We start from the raw sequence: 20830 nt of genomic DNA on the forward strand, positions 1-20830 counted from the left end.
CTGTTGCACTTTAGTGAAGATGCTACTACTCTTACGGGAGTGCTTCTGCTGTCATCATAGTTAATCCATCTCCCCGAGAGGTGGTAGCTAAGTCAGCGGGAGAAGCTCTTCCACTGACATAGTGATATCTACAGAAGGGTTAGGTCAGTATAATTACGTTGCTCAGGGGTGTGGATTATTCACACCCTGGAGCGACAATTATACTGATAGAAGTCTGTAGTGTTGGCCTGGCCTAAGACTCCACACAATGGAAGAGTACACTATTTGTACACTTATGTGGCGGTTCAGAGCCTTTAACACTCAAACGTCATATAATGCAAAAGTTAAGGTTCTCACAGTATCCTTCATTCATTCTCTATGCATACACAGAATATTTTGGAAAAATGCCGATAAACATACTGTAAATTACCATGGGAATAATTCTGTTTAATATACATATGCACAACATGAACTGTCTTCAACAGGAGTGCCATGGATGTATCAGAGGGAGAAACTGGGTGCTATGTATGCATTGGTGATGGGACAAGGTTAAATTGTGACATTTTGCGTATTTCCTGATTTGAGCACTCAGACGTGTAACCTTATTACATTACATGTTTCTGCATGAATGTGTGAGAAAGGGCAACAAATTTAATTAAACGTTGACATTTCAGACCAAAAACTCAGTATATTCAAAGTGAGATGTTATACCAAGAGTAAATAGACTACATTGTACATATTATTGCTGACATCAGCATCAATATAGCATCACTAATAGTTCCACCTGCTTTGTGTATGGCTTTCCATAAGTGTGGAAGCCATACTGTTTGTTTTTTTTTTAAATCAGGCCTAGAGGGGAGGAGTTCCTGGGAAGAGCAGGAGAGCGGAGCAGAGCTGCTTTGAAGTATGCTGTTGGTTTTTGATTGTACCAGGCCAAATAAGGTAATTATCTCCCCCTCTTTCCTTGAAGATAAGTCTGTTGTATACATCCATCCATAATGCAAATTCTATATAGCCAGTCAATTCTACATGGTAATAATGAATACATAAAAAGCTTTATTTAAAAGGATGAATTCAGTATTTTCAGAAACTTATTTTATATCTTTTCCTCATCATGTCTCCTTAAAATCTTTTCAAAACCACCTTTTACATTTTCTTTGTTAAACACACATACACACACAGGAAAAGTTTCAACACCATTCATGAGAGAATAATTTTTATCTTTTATATATTTATTTCCCCAGCACACATTCTAATCTTGATTACATAGTTCTCTCTCTCATACACAGTTAATGTAGTGAATCAGCAATTATTTTTCAAGTGGCTCTAAGTGTCAAGATTAATTTCACTACCCCTGGTAATAAAATGGTTTCAAATGACATCTTTAATCAGCAAGTAAGAATGCTTCCCTCCAATAGAGACAAGCTGTCACAAAAGGTCACCAAAATGTGACAGGATGGAAATTACGTTTGTAACTTCAACTGAAATGTTAATTTCTCTTTAAAGTGTTTTCTCAACTATGTCCAGATTTTAAAGTAAAGAGATGTAGCTATGCAACTAAGTTTCATTTTTAAATCCGTAATATCTATTAACAGTAATCCCAAAAACAGGGCTGATATTTATATGCAAATGACAAAATTTTGCATTGCTGTTAGTGTAACGGCTAGAGTATCAGTTACTGTATGTCCTTTCATTAACAAAAACAAAAATTAAACAAATCACATTTACAGAAACTGTTCTAACAAAGGCAACTGGCAAAAAATACAAAAATAGGACTAACCAAATGTCATTTATTTTAGTTCATATTTGGATAATCATTTTACCTTATTTTGCTTATATCTGAGCCATATATCAAGTAACCCAACAACTTGATAAAAACTGTAATATAAAAGCACTGTTTCCCCTTAAGCTTTTGCCTTAAGCATTCACAGTTGTTACAAAACTACCTGGATGCACTTAAATCTGTTTACAGCTGCCATTTACCTTAATACTAGGCAGCTGTATACCAATTCTGTGCCAGGATTTACATCAGGTTAACAAATTTCATTTAAAAAAAAATTAACTTTAGTTAAGCCAGTGACACACTTGTGTGTAGATAAGGCATACACATCTGAGGGTACTTCGTGCATTCAGTATCGTGCATCACATCTCACTCAGCTCTATACCCTTTATGCATTATTATTGGAGTGCCTTGGTGTGAAGCCCCTCTGGAGAGCTCCTCCCATACTAGTCAGGATGCATTCATCATTCTATAATAACGTGGATTGGAAGTCTTTTCCTAATTAAAGATTTTGCCTGAAATACCAAACAAGCAGGGCTAATTAGTTAATTCATTGCCCATTTTCAATAAGAGTCTTCCCCTTACTTGAAACTATCGAAATCTCAGGGTCCACTGAGGTATGACATGGATCACATGCCATGAATTTTGTTGTGCCAACCAGGCCAACATCTGTAGCCCAGTCCTTGCTGACAGGATTTGTCGTAGTGAATAAATTTCTGGAATAAAAACTCTTCCCTTCTTTCTTTAATAGCATGAACTCAATTACTTTTTGCCAAGAAGAATCAAATTTCTTGCAGCATTATTCCTCTTACTGTTGAACTGTACAGGAATTTCAAGAAGGGCAATTTGAAGGAGTCTCTCTGAAGCAAGATCTGTTGTCTTGCTGGATCTTGGGTAACTGGTTTTTACTGAAGGTAAAAAGGCTCTTAATCTCCCTCCATTAAAAAAAAAAAGGCTCTCTGAAGAAAGCACTGGCCATCTAGCTACTTGTTATGAGACCTTTCAAAAAACCTGGAGGTTTAGGACACGTTGGCTTTCTTTGGAAGGAAAGCAAAAGCAGCCTGATTATTGAATTCAGCCCTAGTTATGTAGGCTAACTTCCAGGCTGAGGCTGTTCCCTTGCCACCTTCTTTGTCTGAAAAGGGACCAGCCATCCTATAGAAAGTCTTTATGAAGATCTGATGAGTGCAGCCATACATATCTACAAGCATCAGTGTCAGCACTATCTGCTCTCAATGCCTCAAAGACCAATGGTATCTACCATTCCCTCTCAGGTTAGCTGCTTCATATCTTGACTCTCTTCAGGAAGACATCCAAACCTTTTTCCACAGTTTGAACTGATACTTAGTTTCTGCAGTAGAACTTTGAGCACTGCGCAATGGCAAATACTTCTTCCAGAGGTGTTCCAGCATCTGTATCATCATCATCATGGACTGCCATATTTTGAATCTGGGCAGTCTTGATTCTAGATCATTGTGTATTAGCATTTAACCCCAGTAGTACTATGAACTTCTGGCATCAGATGCTGGTATTGATTGTGGCATCAATATATATTAAAAAAGTGTTGCCATTATCCAAAATCCAACATAAGCAGCAGCTTCAGTGATCCCCAACTGAGCAAGGGATTTTTTTATATCACAGTATCAAATATTTCAGCATCCGGAGCATAAAAAGATTTGGAAAATGAACCCCTCTCCAAGATACCTCATTGTGACTTTATTTGGACAGATGGACTAAAACTGGACAAATAAGGGGAAGCCGAAAATCAATTTATAATTTTTTCACTGAAATCGCACATAACGTCAACAGTTTATTAGCTAATTGATTAAAAAGTCTTATTAGGATTAAACACCTAATGGCTTTCCCACTTCAGTGCTGAAACACGTGCCAAATATACATTCAGTGCAGCTGGATATATGCTGTGTGCCAATGTACCATAGCAAGTTGCTTTCAACTAGTGTGACGTTTACTATAACTGTGAGCCTTACACCAAGTGTGAAAATCTGCGGGGGTCATTTAAAAGGTGGAAATATTAAAACAGTATGGAATTTTCCCACTATATAGCCAATTGTTGTTTAAAGGCATAGGTGCTGGAACTAGGGGTGCTGCAGCACCCCCTGATTTGAAGTGGTTTACATTATATTCAGGATTTTCAGTTTGGTTCAATGGCTCACAGCACGCCCACTATAAAAATTGTTCCAGCATCCCTGTTTAAAGGACAGCCAGGTTTAAGGATTCTGAAAAGCTTCCATTAATATACATTGCATTGGCTTTTGAAAAAGCATATATTTTTTCTGATATTCTGAAGGAGATGGAGAACTAAAGCTACTAGGAAAACAAGCTGCAGAAAACTGGACAGCTTGAATATAGACAAGCAGAGTCTATGGCAGACTACATTCTTTTACCTTAAGAATGACATTTATTGGTTAATAGGGTTTAAAGTAATCCAATCTTTTCCTTTCTTTTATTATAGTATTTTATTCTAATCCATTGCCACAGAATCTTACCCAAAGTTTCTGGAATGTTTCTTCTCTCTCTCGTTATGTCTGAGAGCCTAATGATTGTTCCTTCTTTTCGTTCAGTTTTGAAACGTAGTCGTCCAGATTCTTCATCCTCCTCCTCCTCTTCATCAGATTCTTCTTTTGTTTCCTCCTGAAGTTCCAAAGTTTCAATAGCTGCCTGCATCACAAGAGAAAAAGACATGTACAAACTAACGTTGTCTGAGAGAGATTGTCAACATGCTAAAAATATTACCATTTTGGAAAGAATCTTTATCAAGATAGGAAACAAAACAAAAACAAATCCATGTCTTGTATAAGGGCTCCATTGCCTGTACCTTTCTGGTATTATAAAGAATTCTTGTGCACAGTTTGGGGACAGCAGGTGATTCACCATATCTTATAGGTTTGTTTGGTTACAATATACAGTAGCTACATATCTCAGGTATAACTGATTTCTGTAAAACATTTCTAGCCAAACTCTTGGAACATATCTTGTATGGTTATTACAATGCTTAGGACGGTATTTTGAATATTCTACTAGAACCAAATCTGATTAGTTCACAGCTTTAAAACCGCATCAAATATCCTGTGATGACATGTAGAAGAATGACTATTCCATAGTTTCAGGATTTGGATACCATCTGTTTGGATTATTCAAAAAACATTAAAAGAATAAATTAATTATTCTTAGTATTTATGACTCAGAGCAATTGTCAATAACATGAAAGAATAAAGACTAGGTAACTTCACAATTTCTAAATTATATTCCTTTGATTAGGTACAGATTTGCTTGTCTTGAGAAAATATTCTAGTGGAAATGAAGTTTAAATTGAGCAGTTTCTCATCTTATCAAAAGAATGTACTGTTATGCAGTACCCAATTTTAATATACTAAATCTGCATAATGGAATGTTATGCCCTTGTTCTGAAGTCAAATTTGAGATCTTCTTTTGGGAGCAAACCTTTATTATTCACAGAAAACCATGTCCCAAGTGTCAGTGTCTCTCTCCAGCCTGTCTAACCTCCACCCACTCCCCCATCCCCCACACCAAAAAAAGTTTTCCTGTCCTGGGATGGTGGACAGAAAGTTAAGAATGTTATATTCAGCTTAAATTTGATTTATATTTCGAAATTTAAAATATTGTAATATAGCATTATTTGCCATGAAAGATTGGGTTTGGGGTTTTTTTTTTGTTTTGTTTTGTTTTTTTAACATACTAGCAGTCCGATTCCTGATTTATTGGGTCTCACACATACAGTTTTTAGTTCTTTTTAGAGCCAACACATGAACTATGACATTTTTTTTTCTGTTTGGTGTACACAGAAAGAACATACTAAAGCAAAACATGATTTTGTCTTCTAAATTAGGGCACTTAAAGTAGTAATTAATAGAAAGAAGGCAAGGCAGGAATGCATAAGAGCCAGTTAGCTCCACAGGCAACACACATCAAGCCTAATGTCCTCAGCGCAACTGAATGCAGTGACTGTCTAGGCAACAGGAAGATCAGGATGGAGCTCCTTTAAGGGTCCCTACTACATCTGGATTACAAGGAAATAGAAGGTGGGGGGACAGACTTCTCTGAGTGGAGCCAAGGAGGGACCATGGTCTCTGGCCCATCACGTGCACCAGGAGGAGGAGAATATATTTACACACAATGCATTCTAAACAAAACTCTTACCCATCAATCACCAATCATCAGCACCCTCCTCCGACCCATGGGGTCAGAGTAGGACCACGTTCTATGATCTGCTTTGGACTTTCCCTACTCCCCTTTTTTCTTTTAGGACTGGGAAGGAATTTTTTTCTCACCACTAGACTGGCTGAGGTGAGGTGAGTTTTTTGCCTTCCTCAAACAGGTCAGGGACACAGTGAGATAGATACAAAGACAAGGTCAAGATATTGCAACTAAGTAGGTAGCAAGTGCGGTAGCTGTCCAGTGCAAGCATTCATTACAGAGGGGATATGATTCCCCAATAAACAGGAGTTGAAAGTGGATTTAGGAGGAGGCATCCCCTAAGAAAGCCAGAAAAAGATGCTGCAGGGCTGATAACATCTGGTAGAGTAGGGAAACAACCCCTTCATTTTTCCAGGTCCCTTAGTCTTCATACATGGGGAGGGCTGTTAGGCTGATGGCAGCCCTTCCAAAGAGATGGATATGATTAAGAGAAGAATTAATGATGACCTGCACTACGGAATGTATTGTTGGGTATTTCCAGGTATGTTAATTTAGTAAAGTTGTAGCCAAATTAAACCACATGTGTTGCATCTTGTCTTTCTTTTTACATTGCCTTGACGAGTCATTTTCTTGTGATTTAAGTAGGGAAGGCACTCTGTAAAACTCTGTAGCCAAGGCCCAAATGCCTGTGTTTTTAAAAAAAATAGAGTACCTAGAATCTGGACGGATAAGCTCACAGGGTGATTCTTACCTCAAAAGGTGACAATGAATGCTAAAACTGTCAAGATAATCTTATAAAGAAAGAGAAAACAAAAAGAAACTGGATCTTTGCTCTGTTTAACAGCAATGACCTGATTGCTCAACTGTTATTGGCTCTCTTATGGGGATGTAAGTCACTTTGAATTTCCTCTCTCTACTTTCTGGTAACAGGTAATATAACCCAATGTCTAGGCTCACTCAAGTACTGTAAAACTCCTGTTACCTATTAAACTTAGGCATTTCTACTAATGATTGTGGCCAAAATTTTCAACAATAGAAACTTAAAGTTAGGCTCCCAAAGTCTATACTTAGGCACCTACGGGTGGGATTTTCAAAAGCGCCTAAGTGACTTGCCAGCACAAGTCTCATTGACGTCAACTTTCCCTCCCTCATGTCTTTTCCAACCTGCCACTGTTTTTACAGAAGTAGGCCTCAATCATGCAATCTGATCCATTTACAGGAAACCATACCCCGAGACTCCACATGGACATGCTCATGAATCAGATTGCCACAGCTATATTTAAATATTTTGCAATGAAATATGAAGGTTTGTAGAATTTTAATAAACTAAACAAGGACATATCTGTTGAAAACCTTCCAAGTTTCCAAATTGTCCTTTAGTAAAAAATACAAATTATTAACAAATAAAAAACATACCATGAGAAACATATGAGACAATTATACATATTTTCTGTGAAAAATGAATGCATCTCAATTGTATTTTATAGAGGCATTATCTAATCTTTGCTTACCCTCCATGCGCTGTACTTTTTTGCAGTTTTTTGGTCTAATTCGCTTTTTGTTTGTACAACACCAAACCCACCTATAGCACTATATGAAAAACCATGCACACAAATGTTAAGACTCAAACACAAGAAGAATACAAAAAGCTATTGGAGGAGAAGGAAAGAAACAAGAGAAGCCAGTGTTTGAGATTTAACCAGCTGATCCATATCCAAACTTTATTATAGGTATTGTTGGAGGAGATGCATTAGTTGTGATAGTAAACACAAATATGTTGATAATCAGCCACACATTCCCCATGTATAACTCTAAGAAGGGTTACTGAAATTAATAAATGAATCTACATCTCATTTGTTATTCTCAAAAGACTTTTTTCAATTTTGCTACAATTTTTGTAGTAGGGAATAATTTATGTTTAACCAACTATATCTGGAATTTCTTTAGCTTTTCAAAACAGGTTGAGCTGTTTCACGAGAAGATGAACACACACAAAAATGTTTTTCAGACTACATGAATACATGAAGTACCAAGAAAAGAAACTCCCATCAATTTGAAGCAGAATTTAGACATATAAATACTAATCATCAACATGACTGGAATAATGAATTAAAAGGTGACTTATGAGTTCTAATTTGGGAAGGAAGATCACATTATTCTGAATAATCTGGTAAAAGTAATCGATAATATTACTTTTACAGAAATACAGTAACATGTAAGAGATTACACTCAAAGTAACTGTCAACCTTATTTGGCTGCTTGATGCCACGACATCTGGATATTGGACTGTGCATACTTTAAGACAGTGATACACAGACTAAGGCTTGTGAGCCGCAAGTGGCTCTTTAATGTGCTTCTTCTGGCTCCTTGCAGCATGTGATATTAAAATACTGATTTAATTATCAGCCAGTCTAAGTTATTAGAGAGAGAGAGAGAAACTAACTATTTCCTGTCATACCGTTTAAATTCAAAAATATAGTACTATAATAAACAAAACATTGAATTCACAATACACTGGCTTTTTTGGGTAACGCTGATGGCTAATTTGGCTCCCGAATCACTGAGGTCTGAATAGGATTGCTTTAATAGAAAACAAATATTCTCTGAAGCAATATTTGTAGCTTGTCTCAATGGAACGCTAGGCAGAAATTGTTTTTATTAGACCGTAAGGGAAGTTTAAAAATTACAAGCCAAATTATATCAGCATATCACTCTGGATAAAGTAGAACTTCAGAGTTACGAACACCTCAGAAATGGAGGTTGTTCATAACTCTGAACAAAACATTATGGTTCTTCCAAAAGTTTACAACTGAACATTGACTTAATACAGCTTTGAAGCTTTACTATGCAGAAGGAAAATGCTGCTTTTTTTTTTTTTAAGTAGTTTACAATTAACACAGTACTGTACTGTATTTGCTTTTTTGTACATGTCTCTCTCTGCTGCTGGCTGATTGCATACTTCCGGTTCCAAATGAAGCGTGTGGTTGATTGGTCAGTTTGTAACTCTGAGGTTCTACTGTACTCGCTCTCCCGTGTCAGTTAGCTATTGGCTTCAAACCCTCTCACAACACTCTCACTATCTTCTCTGTAGCTGTCCTCCATGCTTCCCCTCTTCCCTTCCTTCCCTCTTCTCTCATCTTATCTGGCTTACTCCCCTTTCTTCTATTTCCCCTCTCCCTTCCTTGCTCTCCATTTAGCTAACTCTTAACAAATCACTCAGACTTTTTTTTTTTAATCAAGGAAATTGCATGAGATTTGCAAGCAATCACTGTGTTCCCTGTGTATGTTACAACCTTTCCTCTATCCTGAGTCAATCTTGTCTATTTAGGTTGTAAGCTCTTCGGTGCAGGGACTTATTACTCTATATTTATACACTGCCTAATAAAATGGTTCTTGGCTTGCCCCTGGACACTACAATACAAATAAACTATAGCAATATTTACTCCGTGTAAGCAAGGGGCACAAAGTTTGCCCAAGAAAGGTCTAGGTTTGGGGCGGGGGATTCGCTAACCCATTAAAAATGTGAATGTACTTCTAGCTTTGTAATATAGAAGAGTTGGATCTATAAATCCTTCACCACAGAGCAGTCTCTCTGAGTGGCATCTATCCAGTGAAAATTAATGAGGTTCACTATTCATGGACAACTTGCAAAAGCCAGAGTCCAGTGTTGTATATTTGATGTCATATATTCAGTGATTCTGCATTTGCGTAGAGCAGCAAACATAACCCCACAAGCAAATATAAACAGGATATCCCTAGGCATGTTTAAAATACATTTCCAGAATATGACCTCTTATTCCCAATTTAAGTTCCTTGTGCCAACCCTCCTCCCATTTTAAATTAGGAAAGAATGCTAGGATAAAAAGAAAATCCCACTTTAGCAAAAGGAAATCTACTTCCCTGTAATTAAAACTCAGTAAATGCAGAACTTTTAGAGACACCAAAAAACAAAAAAAAAAAAAACTCCCTGTGAGAGCTGGAATTGTATTAGCATTTTTAAGTCTGAAAAGTAACTGACAAGAGACATGATATTCTGGGTGTACAGTAGGGTCTTATGATAGTGACTCGTCCAAAAGTTCTAACTTTTTGAATTCTAGTCAGTTGTTGAATCTCACATCTGTGGCTAGAAACCCAGGAGTGGGAATCTGTAGGGATTACTTCCAGAGAAATACAGTTGCAGTTTGTTTTTAGCAGTTATCCCTTTTCTCTTTTATACCAAATATATAATGGCACGTGCAGTGAAATTATTTTTTAAAACAAAATGAATGTTCATAGAGTATTTACATACAGAGTTTATGGGTAATATGTATTTCAAGATAAAAGTTAATATATATTCTGATTTTATTCTTACAAGAGAGCATTAGATTTCATTCAAATCTATTTTGGGATAAGGAACTTCATGTAAATGGATTCTATCTTACTGGCAGGGGCATTTTATATTGTCCTTGGAGCAGGGATCATCTTTTTGTTCTGTGTTTGTACAGCACCTAGCACTGTGGGGGTCCTAGTGTATGAATAGTGCCTTTAGGCACACAATAATAAAAGCATATTACAATATAGTGATAATCCAAGTCAGGGGTAGGCAACCTATGGCATAGGTGCCAAAGGTGGCATGCGAGCTGATTTTCAGAGGCACTCACAGTCCCCAGGTCCTGGCCACCGGTCGGGGGGGCTCTGCATTTTAATTTAATTTAAAGTGAAGCTTCTTAAACATTTTAAAAACCTTATTTACTTTACATACAACAATAGTTTAGTTATATATTATAGACTTATAGAAAGAGACAGTCTAAAAACTTTAAAAAGTATTACTGGCACACAAAACCTTAAATTAGAGTGAATAAATGAAGACTTGGCACTTCTGAAAGGTTGCTGACCCCTAAGTGTTTCCAAAAGATGATAAAACTCCAATTCAAAAAGCAAAGAAACCTCTGGTTTTGTGAGGACTGGCCACAAGCAAAATGAGAATGACATTTTGTCTGGCGTGGGCTACACTTCAGGACTCAACAGTATTTCTGTCCCAAATCACAAACTAATTACCATGGACAGAATTATATGCATCCCCAAATGGGGGTGGAAGGATTATGCAGAGAAAAATAAATAATTGTAATCCAAAATTTATTCTCCATCAACATGAAGCATTCAGTTGCTTCAGTGAATGAGAGCTTGAAGTTGGGGGTTCAGGTATCAGACCAACAGAGGTCAAAGCACAATACATCTATTATTCAAGCACATACATTAAACCACTAAAAATGTGGAAGGCTTAGCATTAATACTCCATGCCATGCTGGAGAGCCAAATTTAACTTCTGCTTTGTCACTCGGATATTGGCATTCTGCTAAACAGCAGAATCTCCAGATGCTATAGGAGCCACACTGATGAGCACAAGCAAGTTCTACTCAGCAGATTACAACCAGAAAGTGGGGCAATGATTGTGGGAGAGGAAAGGCAGGGGAAACGTAGCAGAAATGAATACTCCAGCTTTGTTCAGGAATGGGGAGGATCTCCATTCCCAGGGAGAGGAAGGATAGTAATGGGCAGGACAAACAAAACAATGTTTTCTTTACCTAAGAGGTGGATCTCAGTTACCAACACTTTTGGTCACATTGCATTTTCAAGATGATAATGAAGATCAAATACTGTTGACATTTTTGTCAATAGCAAGAACATAAACAGCTAAGATCACAGCCATATAACACCACACACCATGAATGTACTGATTCTCTTTTGAATAAAGGAACAGAGCTCATTAGTAAATTGCTTTTACTGAAAAACTGCAGGCAGGCAAGTCCTCATATTATAAATTGGAAGCAGTCCGAAGTTTCTCTTTCAAAATATAGGCTACAGAGCAAGTACATTTTTAGTCAGTTTTAAGGTAGGTCAAAATTTGGGCGTACATAGGTTGACATCTGCTTTAAATCAATGACTAAAAAGAATCTCCAAGGATTTGAGCTGATGGAAAAAGTAGATAAAGTATATACAGAGTGCATATATGCAAGCTCACTAATTATGTCTTTTCTAGTTATACAATTTGTCTCATTTTCCCAGTGGATTCAAGCTGGTTAAATTTTTCTGCTGTTCCTGGAAAGGAGTCTAGGACATATTATGCCTAACAGCAAACCAGCTCCTCTAAGGTCTCAAACTGTACACTCATGATGACTGATCTGATTTTTGCTTAGCCTCTGATTCTTCTTTAGCTGTCCAGAAGAATCTCTGAAAGAATTACTACTGAGATCATTTCCCCTCTATGAATTTATAACTTTGCAACAAATGTTGAAGTAGGCTCATATTGCACATAAGACAGAATCTGTTAGCATCAAAGTATTTACCCACACAGCTACACCCTGGTAGTCCTAAAGAGAAAAGTTATGCTTCAGCAGGATGCTAAGGACAGTTTCTGTTCTGACCTCCAGAATATTTAATAGTAAGAAAGAAAGCTGAAGAATTCAAGAGTTCAATGTGCTGAAAGGTCCTGTTTCAAACTGTGTGACGACTGGATGTTAAGCGAGTTTGGAGACTGGCATTTTCATTGTCCCGCTGAGGTCAAATTACCCAATACATTTTGGGTTTCTGCTCCACAACTATTTTTTTTTTTAAATACTTGTCAAGGTTGTTAATTACACACAATGGTCTGATTTAAGTAATAACATGATGGACTGTGCTTTCATCAGTTAATACACTGACCTTTGCTCTGGATAGTCAAAGTACAGCAGAGTACCAGAAGGAGGGTGTTTATAGGTCAACAAATGCACAAAATGAAGTATTACTAAATGGATCTATAAAACATTACTAAGACTTAATGTTTATTAAATATTAATCTACCAAAGATGATTATTCTAGTGTAGTTTATTTGATACAACTAGAGACTGAAAAGTTCTAAAATTGAATGAGGATACAAACAAAAATGCCACTTTTTGAGCCTCTTGGGGTTGAACTAGCTGATGGATTAGTACTCTGAAGAGGGAACCAAGGGCTTATCTACACGAATTGCTCCAGAGGCACAGCTGCGCCGTCGTAGCACTTCAATGTACACACTACCTACACCAACGAGAGAGGTTCTCCTGTCAGTGTAGGTATTCCATTTTCCCAAGAGGCTAGATCGACCAAAGAATTCTTCCAAATTAGCACCATCTACACCAGGTCAGGTTGGCTTAACTACATCCCTCAGAGGTCTGGATTTTCCACACTCCTGAGCAACATAGTTGTGTCAACCAAGCATTTTAGCATACATTAGACCCAAAATTCAGACATTCCACCTCAATGAGTATTCCAATAGATCCTATATATTAAACTTTGGGATAAGAGTAATACTGCAGCAGATTCCTGGGGAGGCGGCAGACGACAAATCTCCTTACTACCCGCACCAGGAATCTGTTGCAAGTTAACGCTGCAGAGTCTGTTCAATCTCTTCCTACTTTAGCCAGTGAGCAAATACCTGTGGATTTTTGGTATCAAGCCTCTGTCAAATTCTGCAAGAAGGGAACAAGGGACCTCACCTTCTTTCCTGATGGAAGAATTAAGAGAAAACTGCAAGGAGAAGCTTACAGAATTTTCACACCCGTGCACAAGATGCTCCCACATAAGGCACCAGATGGGTCTTTGTCTTTTTGACTTTCAATGACACTTAGGCTTCTAAATGCTTAAATTTCCTTTGAATATGGGACTTAGGGACTTTTGAAAATTTTATCATCTTGACCCCAATATATTTATGTGGGCAGGGAGGTGTCACATTACAGTTACTAGGGATATACAGTAGAACCTAAGCGTTACAAACACCTCAGGAATGGAGGTTGTTCGTAACTCTGAAAAAACATTATGGTTGTTCTTTCAAAAGGTTACAACTGAACATTGACTTAATACAGCTTTGAAACTTTACTATGCAGAAGAAAAATGCTGCTTTTAACCATCTTAATTTAAACGAAACGAGCACAGAAAGTTTCCTTACCTTGTCAAATCATTTTTTTAAACCCCCTCACTTTTTTTTTTTTTTAAACTAGTTTACATCTAACAGTACTGGCTTTTTTTAGTCTCTGCTGCCTGATTATATACTTCAGGTTCCAAATGAGGCGTGGGGTTGACTGCTCAGTTCATAACTCTGATGTTCTACTGTACATATAAGATCACAGATACCATGCAGAATTATCATCATTCTCCCACCTAAAAACTCCAATTGTGTAAACATTAAAGAAAATATGGCCTTCACACTTATCTGTTGCCTTCGGGTTTTCAGGAAAAAAAAAAAAAGAAAAAAGAAATTCAATAGTGTCATTAGAAAAAAGTAAACACAGATGCTACCAAAACTAGCAAAGGACAGTAAAACATTTCTGCAACATACCATCCATCCTAAAAACAAAGTGATGATATCACGAATTAATTGTTGGCATTTAGCCAGCTTGCAGCCAATTGGCATTAATTCTTAGCCAGCAATTTGAACAATTCTAAATTATTATAAATTCTGCAATAAGCAGCTGTTTCAAGATTTCTGTAAGATGCACTACATACCTCTTCTGATTCATTTGTAGGTGTTTGGGAATCAGCGACCTCCTCCAATTCCTCTTCAGCTACATATTCTTCCTGTTCTTCCATCCCTTGTTGTTCATTATATGATTGTATATAATCTTCATCCTAAAACAATTATAAAAGGAAGTTACAAGGAAGAGCCACATGTGTAAAAGTTCAGAACTATATATGTACTGATTACAGCAATTGAAAACAGGCTTCATCAAAATCTAGGCTATTACTCTGATTTTCTATTACATCTGATAGTTAATCTAGCAGGGTTTTTAGGACAGTTGTAGGTTTCAGAATGGTAGCCGTGTTAGTCTGTATCAGCAAAAACAACAAGGAGTCCTTGTGGCACCTTAGAGACGAACAAATTTATTTGGGCATAAGCTTTTGTGGACTAGAACCCATTTCATCAGATGCATGGAGTGGGCTCTAGCCCACAAAAGCTTATGCCCAAATAAATTTGTTAGTCTCTAAGGTGCCACAAGGACTCGTTGTTAGGACAATTGTAGTGCCTTTAATGCTACTGACAATATTATTTTAACAACATTGTACAGCAACACAGATAACTAATATTGTGTGATCCAGCTGTTGCCACAACAAATAACCCATTAATTTCAATGGGATGAGGATCAGGCCCTTAGATTTTAAATTCTTTGGAGGGAAATCTGGAATATTTGCTTGTCTGAAGTGCCATCTGCCCCATGGCACTATATTGACAATATCCATCTTTATTTTAAAAAGGGAAAAATAAAATATTCCATTATTCTTTAAAAAGTTGTTCTACTAATTGTATACAGCTATTATTCATTTGTATGTAAGTGTTGTCTAAAAGGCCCAAACAAGGATCAAGCACCTATTATGCTAGATGCTGTACAAACATGAATAAAAAAGAGCAAAAGATTTTCAGAATATGTCAGCTGATATTTTAAGAAGATTTTTTCCTTACTAAATGTATGAAGTTTAAACTGTGATTATGTAATATATTCACTTGTAATTAAAATCAGTACATGCTCTTCTGTATGCTGTTTAAAAGATAGCAAATTATGCATGTGACATTTTCTGAACTAACCTCCAATCTCTTTATTCAGATTTAGACAGTTCTCAGTTACAAAAAGGATGAATGAGCAGGACATCAATCACTTTGGAATATTAGCACCTTAAAGATGTCTTTAGCAGGTCAATAATCTTTTCACCTTGGAAGGACTTTATCAGATCTTGTCTAAAGCCTGGATAAAAGCTTTTGCATTAAGTACTTTTAACAATTGGCAGTGTATCTCCACCACACAAAGCTGTTTTCTTCCTTAAGGATACAACCCTCAAGGTCATGGTTCTCAACTGCCTTCCAGCATGACAAAGGAGCATTACCTACCGCCAAACAAGCTGTCAACACAAACTTTGTCACAGCCTAGATAAAGAAACTGGCAGACAGTGATAATAGGTCTAATTTCTCCCCCTCCCTAGGGAAGTAAACAGATTTCAAATCAGTCTAAAAAACGATGCACGTGAAGCAATGTGATCTTTGGAGATACAATAGAAAGAAATTTTTAGAAAGAAACTCACTGGAAATTCATCTAGAGGTTCATTGATTTCAAGGTCTAGCACTTCATCATTGTAAATTTCTTCCTCTCCCTGTTCTTCCGCATATTCTATTTGGTCTTCTGTCAGCTCAGCATCATTGCCTTCATACTGTCCTTCCCCTGTGTACTCTTGAGAGTATACTTCAGGTTCATCCGATTTGTCATAAGCTATTTCGTCCTCCCCTTGGTCATATTCCGACTCATGTTCTATCGAATGATCATTAGCGTTCTCAGAGAAGTCATATGATGTAACCATGCCAGATGTAGCATTAAGACTAACTGTGACACCTTGAGAACTGCAGTGGAAGGGGGGAAAAAAGATTCAGACCAAAGTTGAAAATATACCAGTTGAGTACATTTGTGAGGATTTAGTACAATGGAGCAGACAAATACATGTACTTTAACTTATTGAGCAAAAATATAGCTCACACATCAACTTGACTGCATGCCATAAACTCATAATGCATACTGTACCACAGCTTATCACCAGCTGCAGATTATTTGACATGGGGAATCAAACCAACCAGATGGTCTAACAGGTCAGGCTGGCAGAAGTCCTGCACGGTAACCAAGCAGACTGGATTCAATTTTAATTCCCAATCTAACAAAAACACATAAAATGACTTCAACTGCATCTGATTTCTAACGCCTCCAAGTAAGCTACTAAATCATTTTTAATACTACTTTAATATAGACAGGAAACAATCAATTTGAATTTAGATTATTGTATTTATTGTGGTAGATTTAAGTTTCTATTCGGAGAAAAAAATACAATTTATACAGTCAAGAACTGTCTTTTAAAGGTGACCTGTGAAGGTTTAAAAAAATTCTCTTATGTCAGTAACAGAATTTGTGTGAACCTAAAAACAGTATTAAAGAAATTATTTGAAAACTCAGATCCTTCTTATGAGCTAAGGTTAGAATTTAAGTTTTGATGTTTAATTTGCAACAATTGATAACAAAACCACCTAAAAAACGTCAATCTCCAACTCGAGATTTGGTGAGAAAGTAGGAAAACAAGTTGATTCACAGACATGATGTTTTAAATTGCATTTACTTGAAATGCACCATTATTGATTTGCTGAACATTTTGATTGAAAAATGTTTTTGGAAGGATGTTTTACTTTTAAAAACTTTTTCCTTTATCATGTTACAATTCTACAAGTTATCTTAAAAGGGACCTACTTCCTCAAAATTTGGGGCCATAAGATCTAAACAGATTTGTAAGCTCTTTGCACACCAAATTGGCCCCAAACTGGAGGTCTTTTGAGTGGAAGTTGGAGGGAAAAACAGCAAAAGCATTCACCCCATGGGTAACAGTAATACAGCTGCCAGAGATGGAAAAGTAAGAGTTCATATAAATCAGGGCTTATGCACCGTTAAAATGCTACTGTGGCGCACTTCAGGGAAGACACTATGTATACAGACAGGAAGGATTCTCCCATCGGCGCAGGTACTCATACACTGCCTACACCAGCGGTTGGATCTGATTTTACTCAATCTTAGGACAGACACCATTTTGTCTTCTAGAGTGAGCTTTCCAAGCTGTCAGATGTATTGTATTGGACTATATGACCCCTTTAGCCTGTACCCTCAAACAGCTTATAGTGAGTTAGGGACACACCACCACAGAACATTCATGTGGCAGGGAGTGACTGTTCAGCTCTAAAGCCTTTGTACAAGTTTCAGTACTGCATGGTGCAAGAAGGGATGCAACAACACAGTCCTCAATTCAAATTGCATGCATTTGGAGCCACCCTCCACAGACTCAGAGGACGTCAGATACCCTCTTGAAGTTAAGGGGGCATTCCTGGGGTTTTGCAGGAGACATGGCTAAGAATGGTGATGGAGAGATGATGGAGAAACAGGACTTGTGCCAATATCAGTGATTTAAAAACAAAAACCCGTTAACTGAAAGTTAAGATTCAATAGCTGAAATGTCTTATAGCTCATAAACTATATGCTTAAATGATGGGCTGAAAACAAATAAGCAATTTCAGGTCAAGCAATAATTTTAGGGATAGGTTTACAAACCACTGCAATTATAAGATTATAATTGCTTTCTCAGCCATAAATACAGTAGAAACCTGTTTGGTTTATACAAAAAAAATGTCAGATATATCCATATACAAGGGAAAGCATTTCAAAGCAAATAATGCAGATACAATCTTATCCTGGCACATGGAAATTTTTGCAAGGATTGATTTTGATGAACAGGTTTTACTATGTAGAATTACAAGTACAATGATTACCTGAATATCTTGCATTCCTGAAGCCTAGCACTCCATTAAAAGTCAGTGAGAATACCTATTGGTTGCAGTGTAGTTGTAGCTGTGCTGCTCCCCGGATATTAGAGAGATAAGATGGGTGAGATATTATCTTCTGTGGGGAAAGAGACAAGCTTCTGAGGGTATGTCTACACTGCCCACGTTACAGCACGGCTGCGGCAGCACTGTGATGTGGGCAGTGTAGTCACGCTTTATCGCTGGGGGGGAGAACTCTCCCAGCGATAAAAAATAACCACCCCGAAAGAGGGGTGGTAGCTTTATTGCTGGCAGCACTGCTCCCAGCGATAAAGCACTGTCTATACTGGCGCTTTTCAGCACTCAAACTTTTGTCGCGGGGGGGGTGGGGGAGGGGGCATTTTTTCACACCCCTGAATGACTAAAGTTTTAGCGCTGAAAGTGGCTGTGTAGAGATAGCCTGAGTTTGCAGAGCTCTTCTTCCAGTTCAAGAAAGGTACTCAGAGTGTCAATAGCTAAATACAAGGTTGAATAGATTGCTTAGCATATGAGTTAACACATGTTGCAAGAGACCATTCAAGGTGAAGCGGACAGTTAACACTTTTGCAGTCATGGGACAAAGGAGGGCTAGTGGGTTCCAGGAAACCTACACAACACCATCAAAAAATGAGCCTGGGAGCTTAAATCTATAACCTTTTCTAAAATCATGTATTCCTATTTCTCCTAGGAATTCAAAGGTATTAACTGCCCACTTCACCTTGAATTGTCTCTTGCAGCATGTGCTAACTCTTTATGTCTAACAATCTGTTTCATCTTGTATTTAGCTGTGACACTCCAGAGCCTGGTCTACACTACAGGGTTGGGTCAACCTAGCTGCGGAAGCGTCTTCACTTAAATTTGGCTCCTGGCAATGCAAGTGTCTCTTATGCCCATTTAGTAACACCACCTCCTTGAGCAGCGTAGAGTCATGGTCAACGTGATTAGATTGATGCAATGTCAGTGTAGACACTACACTGCTTATGTTGACTGTTACTGGCCATCCCATAATGCTCCACACTAATACAATGACAATACAAACGATACAAGTGCTCCTGGTAAGGACGTGCACCAAAAACATAAGGAGCCAAGTGTGCGCACACACAAGCGATTTAATGATTATGATGGCTCCATGCTGACATAAGTTACATCACCAAAATTTTGTAGCATAGACATGGCCTAAGTAACTTCCTTGACCTGAAGGAGAGCTCTGTGTAAGCTTAAAAGCTTGTCTCTTTCACCAACAGAAGTTGGTCCAACAAAAGATATTACCTCACCCACCTTGTCTCTCTAATAACTTACCTATGTCATTTAGCAGCAACTTAGTTAAACATTAATTAATCCATAACATTTAGAAAACAAAGAACACATACCTGAAATTTTGTTCATCTTCATTGTCACTCTGTAGAAGATCATCATTCAGTTCTTCATCTGACAAGTCTGACTGATTCTAGATTGTAATAAAACAAGAACAAATGTTCATGACTTTTTTTAAAACACAGTATTTATGAAACAAAAGCAAAGTAAAAGGTTCTATAAAAACTCCAATAAAAGAATATGGCAATAAGCAACATGTTGACAATGAAAAAGTCTGGTCGAATTTGATTGCTTTTTGAAAGAATTCTATAATCAGCTGATGAAAGGAATGATGTAGAAGACAACATATCTAAATTTCAATAAAAAGAAAATGAGTACTTGTGGCACCTTAGAGACTAAAATTTATTTGAGCATAAGCTTTTGTGAGCTACAGCTCACTTCATCGGATGCATCGGATGAAGTGAGCTGTAGCTCACAAAAGCTTATGCTCAAATAAATTTGTTAGTCTCTAAGGTGCCACAAGTACTCATTTTCTTTTTGCGAATACAGACTAACACGGATGCTACTCTGAAACCTAAATTTCAGTGAAGCATTTGATATAGTCTCATGAAAACTTGCAAAATTCATTCCAATTGGCTTAGTTTTCAACACTGCCACAGGGACTGAAAACTGGCTGAAAGACAAACTAAAGGTAGGTTTCAGAGTAGCAGCCGTGTTAGTCTGTATTCGCAAAAAGAAAAGGAGTACCCGTGGCACCTTAGAGACTAACAAATTTATTTGAGCATAAGCTTTCGTGAGCTGCAGCTCACTTCATCGGATGCATTTGGTGGAAAATGCAGGAGAGATTTATATACACACACACACAGAGAACATGAAACAATGGGTTTATCATACACACTGTAAGGAGAGTGATCACTTAAGATAAGCCATCACCAGCAGCGGGGGGGGGGGGGGGGGGGGGGGGGAGGAAGGAGGAAAACCTTTCATGGTGACAAGCAAGGTAGGCTAATTCCAGCAGTTAACAAGAATATCAGAGGAACAGTGGGGGGGTGGGGGGGAGAAATACCATGGGGAAATAGTTTTACTTTGTGTAATGACTCATCCATTCCCAGTCTCTATTCAAGCCTAAGTTAATTGTATCCAGTTTGCAAATTAATTCCAATTCAGCAGTCTCTCGTTGGAGTCTGTTTTTGAAGCTTTTTTGTTGAAGTATAGCC

The 20830-nt window shown here is 37.6% G+C and overlaps 1 protein-coding gene across 5 annotated transcripts in view; it reads right to left on the reverse strand.

Annotated features, from left to right (window-relative positions):
• Positions 1 to 20830, reverse strand: part of RBM33 (RNA binding motif protein 33) — a 152622-nt gene that overhangs the window by 106518 nt on the left and 25274 nt on the right. For all 5 annotated transcript variants that reach the window (XM_038388525.2, XM_038388524.2, XM_043509648.1 and 2 more), the window contains exons 4-7: positions 19670 to 19746; positions 16001 to 16313; positions 14435 to 14557; positions 4267 to 4438 (exon numbers count right to left, since the gene is read on the reverse strand). In XM_038388525.2, coding sequence (XP_038244453.1) covers positions 4267 to 4438; positions 14435 to 14557; positions 16001 to 16313; positions 19670 to 19746 — 685 coding nt within the window. The remainder of the gene's footprint in view (positions 1 to 4266; positions 4439 to 14434; positions 14558 to 16000; positions 16314 to 19669; positions 19747 to 20830) is intronic.

Source organism: Dermochelys coriacea, chromosome 2, assembly GCF_009764565.3.
Source record: "Dermochelys coriacea isolate rDerCor1 chromosome 2, rDerCor1.pri.v4, whole genome shotgun sequence".
NCBI classification, from domain to species: Eukaryota; Metazoa; Chordata; order Testudines; family Dermochelyidae; genus Dermochelys; species Dermochelys coriacea.